General features: G+C 33.4%; 1 protein-coding gene across 1 annotated transcript; it reads right to left on the bottom strand.

The window, feature by feature from the left end:
- Positions 1–4283: 4283 nt before the first annotated feature.
- LOC111395971 (MYB-like transcription factor ETC3) lies at positions 4284–5232 on the bottom strand. Its single transcript, XM_023022209.1, has 3 exons — positions 4884–5232; positions 4714–4801; positions 4284–4603 (listed from the first exon to the last, which is right to left on the bottom strand). Exons 1-3 carry the CDS (start codon positions 4933–4935, stop codon positions 4468–4470), a joined length of 276 nt encoding a protein of 91 aa, XP_022877977.1. The 5' UTR covers positions 4936–5232; the 3' UTR covers positions 4284–4467.
- Positions 5233–5434: the final 202 nt, after the last annotated feature.

Below are 5434 nucleotides of genomic sequence, written 5' to 3' on the forward strand. Positions count from 1 at the left end.
TATTTCCCTCTCTACGAAAGCTTAAGGTCACTGACTTTTGCTCTACGGGATCACTTGGCTGCTTCTTAAACAGCGGAGAGCGAGAGGGAAAATGTTACTTTTGCTTCCAAACTATTCTCTTTTAGAGACGGATTTAAGGGGGGATGGGCTGGGCTGTAGCCCCCCCCACTCCTCAGGCCCAAGAGTTTTTTTTTATAAGGTATTTTTTATTTTATTTTATTTTTGGTAAAAAAACCAATTTTTTATGTGTGAAATTTTTTTTTTCCATGTAGTAGCCGGATTTGAAATTTTATAGCTCGATCTTGGATCCAATCCTGGATTCGTCCCTGTTCTCTTTGTACAAGTAGTCTCCTGTCTTTTTTAAAAAGAGAGAGAATTTAATTTTGAAATTTAATTGTTCTATGATCATTCTTTAACTATGTAAACTTTTGGGATGAAAATGATGCTTAAAACTTTTGGACCTGTTGCATTATTAAAACTGGACCTTGGCCTAATGATTTAGATAACTGGCTTGACCCGGTTATCTCTACACTTTTGTATACTAGCATTTCATTCGACATTAGTTGAAATGATGAGATGATGACAAGTGGCAGATTGGTGGCTTTTGATGCTAGGTTAATTGGTATATTCATTTAAATATTGATATCTCTCATTTGGTGTTGTTTCTCTTTGTCTCTGTTCGCCTTATACTCATTGTAATATTTAATTTTTGATATTTTATGTGTGAGATATTGTAAATGGAGAGTATGAAGGCTTAAATGCTATTCTTCGGGATTTGTAACCTCTGATTATTTTGTGTAATCTGGTAAGATGAGTGATTGAGGGAGACTATGTAATTTCTGAGGATTTTTTGACTTGATACTTTGTATATTAGCCTATAATTTTGTACACATTGATTGTGCTGTTGGATTTGGAGCGTTAACCACATCTTTGGATTCTCAATATGACGAGTAGGTATTTTGGCTGAAAAGTTCGGTGCTAGAACGAAAAATCTTGATGTTCTTTCTTTTGTGGTTGAAACTTTGTTATTATAACTAAATTGGACACGATTTTATCTAATGCACATAAAATGGTCCACTTACAGCACCCAATCTGCTAATCTCCATAGCCGTGAGCACCACCTCGCAGTGGCACTCTTAGTGAAGAGCGTTGTTGTGAGGCGACCCTCACCCATTGCACACCGAGCCTCGCTACCATGTTGTTGACGATATTGTTTTTGTGGTTTACTTGGTTGTTTTGCTATTTTAGTCGTTGGTGATTCGCTTGGTAGTTTTGATTGTTGGTGATTTGTTTGTTTACAGTTTGCAGATGGTGATTGTTAGTGGTGGTGGTGGTGCGATAGTGATGGTTAAGATGGAGTGTTGGTGGTTTGCAAATTGTGGTATCGATGCTTGTGAGGTCGTGGTGACTCACAATTTGTTCACGGGTCATAGGTCATTGTGCGTAGCTCACGAATCAATGTTCACATGTCACTATTAATTAAAATTAGTCATAAATTACTAATTTATGTTCACAGGTCACACATCATAAGACACATATATTGTATAGATCACATATCAATATTAATTATTTGCAGATCAGATGTAACATGTCTTTGTGCACTGATAATATGTCACATATTCAAATTCAAAGGTTTACATGTCACATATCATTTGGCGTAGGTAATTGATCCATGCCTACAGGTCATAGATCCAAGAGAATTAGTCATAGGTCAATGGATTAATATTACACATAATAGATCAATGTCCAAAGATCGTAGATCCAAGAGAACAAGTCACAAGTTATTGGATCAATATCATAGGTAGCAATTTACGTGTAGTTGAAATCCCAACACCAAAAATTCGAAGTTCAAATAAAAGTTTAATTAAATAATTTGTCAATTCTTGTTAATGTTTTTCTAAATTAAAAATTCAAACAAGCCGTTATTATTGAGATGCTGTATTCATGAATCTCGAATTGCACCTTTATCTAGATCTTTACTACCATCGTGGTCTGAGAGGGGACGACAACAGGTATGATGTCGGTTACTAGCTGGGTGAGTCGGTAGGGAGAGATTGGAGAGATATTAGATAGAGATTGGAGTTGGTAGAGATATTAAGATGGATATTTATTAGATATATAATATATTATTTTAAATATAATGTTTATTAATTACTACCTAAGTTTTGAATTTTTAAATCTATTCTCTTAAAATTGAATTGGAGGATAATTAAAGGCCAGAGTCGCTCATTCTTCCCTTCACTAATTTCAACGGCTTCTACGTCATGACCGTTGAGCCAACTGTAAATCACCTTTATCTAGATCTTTACTACCATCGTGGTCTGAGAGGGGACGACAACAGGTATGATGTCGGTTACTAGCTGGGTGAGTCGGTAGGGAGAGATTGGAGAGATATTAGATAGAGATTGGAGTTGGTAGAGATATTAAGATGGATATTTATTAGATATATAATATATTATTTTAAATATAATGTTTATTAATTACTACCTAAGTTTTGAATTTTTAAATCTATTCTCTTAAAATTGAATTGGAGGATAATTAAAGGCCAGAGTCGCTCATTCTTCCCTTCACTAATTCAACGGCTTCTACGTCATGACCGTTGAGCCAACTGTAAATTTCGTCCCAACACTAGCCACAAGCCCAACAATGAATGGGATGCTAATTGATTGGTATATTTATCACAAATTATCCCTTACAACAATTTAAGCCCCACATTTTTGTGGTCCTATCAGTTGTCGAATTACGAATATTATTCTGCTTTTCTTAGTTCATCCCTATGGTTTATTTTATAAAGAAAGACACTTACACGTGATAATACATAATGACTAATCATAATCAAATTAAAGATATATTTCATAATTTCATTGTATCTACCACGTGAATTCCACCTGTTTTGTTAAAATCATCTCAACAACTTCGATTACATTATCTTTCTTTCTATGTTTTTATTTTATTTTATTTTTGGATTTGAAATATTCAATAGTTGACATGATTGCACTAGCATTCTATATAAAATCTACAAAAATCAAAGTAAAATTAGAAGTAAACAAAATGTTAAAAATATTTGCCCAAATTTTGGGTCATATTGTTATTTTATTTAAACATGTTAATCTTCTCTCTTCTTAGATAGTCCAATGCAATTTAGCGAAAAACCGTGGACCAATGAGGGTTGGGCTTCCTCTGGGTTTGGCCAGACATGTTTGAAAAGTGTTTATAAAGTTTTTTAAGTTATCAAAAAATAGAAAATAGTGATGGATAAGTGAATAATAATTATGAATCTCTTGAGAAGCATGAGTAAAAAATAACTTAAATATTTATGTACACAATTGCGTTTAAGATTGCAATGCTCTCAAATAATTAAGTCGTATAATATATGCTTCTAATCATGATGAATAATAAGACGCATTTGATATCTTTTTCTCCCCTTCGCTTCTGCTATGGTTTTATATGCATACATCATTTCCTTATTCTTGTTATACCAAAATTGATTCACAAACGTTGATTTAGAAAAAAGTTACATAAAAAAGTTGCATCTATTAGAATGGGACCATTGCCATATTCTATCAATAACTTGGAATCTAATCTAATAATGCATTTGCCACTGCCATTTTCGGATAAGCATTATCACCTGTAGTTTAGTGAGTGAGACTTCACACTCACAACTCAACCCACTTGCTCATTCTATCTAGTTACGTGCCGTATATACGTCTTTTAAATTTGATTATTGTCATCTATCATCAGTCGAGATCATTAATAACTTACGTGAAAGTAAACTCTAAGATTCATAATGCATCACGAAATGAATCTAGGATTTTGCTGCCGAACTTGACAGCTTGGCGTACAGCCTCTCACAAAAGATGAGGGCCCACATCCAATAAAAAAATCGTGGACCCCCCTCTTGTGAGGGGGGTTGTACACCGAGCGTAGCAAGACCCATAAATCTAATCTAAAGGTTCATTGTTATTTAAACTATGATAACAACTAATAATAATTTATACTTCCGACCTAAGTAAGTCTGTGGGAGGCAGTGGAAGAGAGAGTAGATGCGATTGTTAGAGTTCAATCACGCATGGTACTTTTGATCGAAAAATCAATCTGAATGGTTTTGACCCTTCGTTCAATGACAAAATGGGTCAAATTTTACAGAATTAAATATATGGGACTCGACTAATGCGAACCCCATATCTATTTTTGTTTTTATATACGATCTTGTAATGTTCGATTCTGAATTTTCTAGCACCCTATGCTAAATTCTTGTATCATACAAATTTTAACAGAGAAAATTCGTTCAAACAAAAGCAGGGATTTTTCCCTCAACAGATTCAATTACTGAAAAACAAATGATAATTAATACATAGATGCTTACAACTGAGAATCATTCTATTCACTATGACTGATTACTGACTACCATACACACAGTACAATACATAATTATTAAAAACATATTTACAATATATATATATATCTCTACTTGTTATTTGTAGGCTCTTGGAACTTGGGATCCAAATGTTTATTCTCTGTAGCTAAAGTCTTCTTTGAATTCCAGAACTTCTCAATCTCTTCTGCTGTTCTTCCTGGTATTCTTCCAGCAATCAATGTCCACCTGTTCCAAACAAATTCCTTGTGGATTAAGTGTAAAAATACCATAGGAATTGGACTACTACTCTTAAAAAGTTTACGTTCTAAGATGGAGCCCGTGGATTACATACTAACCTTGGTCCAAGCAAACTGAACATTCTTTCCACGAGCATTTCTTCGTCTTCAGAAAATTCTGGGTTGGAGTCCTTATTCACAGCTACTTCTGAAACAAGAACAACCAAGAAATCAATGTAAAAGAAAAAAAAAAGTTAGGTTTTAAATAATTACAAGAAAATTCAACCAACCTTTCTTGGTTTCACCATGGTGGTCTAAGGTATTCAAATCCAAATCCCTCATCTCTTTACAATAATATATAACCTGAAAGATAATTGGAAGGTATACATTGCTGACTATCTTTGTGTGTGTATATATAAATATATGAATTTACTATTTGACGTTGACAAGGAGAATATTCAAACATTGTAGACAGTTTTCAAATTTTGGTTGGTTTTTGGATATATGCTTATGTCCAAGAAAAAAATAAAAGAAACTTCAAATCATACAATAACATAGATGTTATAAAAAGCTTATCTTTTAGTGCATTTCATTGTATTTCCTTAGCCAATTTTCCTCCCAACCTAATATTTATCCTTTATCCAAAAACTAGAATAGACAGTGAAATATATATTTCATTAGTTGGTTTCTTATCCATACAGGAAGAAAACCGTCTTCCTTATCCAGTAAATTAAGTTGTAGACAAGTTTTTGTCATTAAGTAAAAAGCGATTGCTAAACTGAATAGCTAATGATACCTTATTTATTTATTTTATTTAAGCATGATTCACAAGGATCCTTAA

Source organism: Olea europaea, chromosome 6, assembly GCF_002742605.1.
Source record: "Olea europaea var. sylvestris chromosome 6, O_europaea_v1, whole genome shotgun sequence".
Classification (NCBI taxonomy): Eukaryota; Viridiplantae; Streptophyta; class Magnoliopsida; order Lamiales; family Oleaceae; genus Olea; species Olea europaea.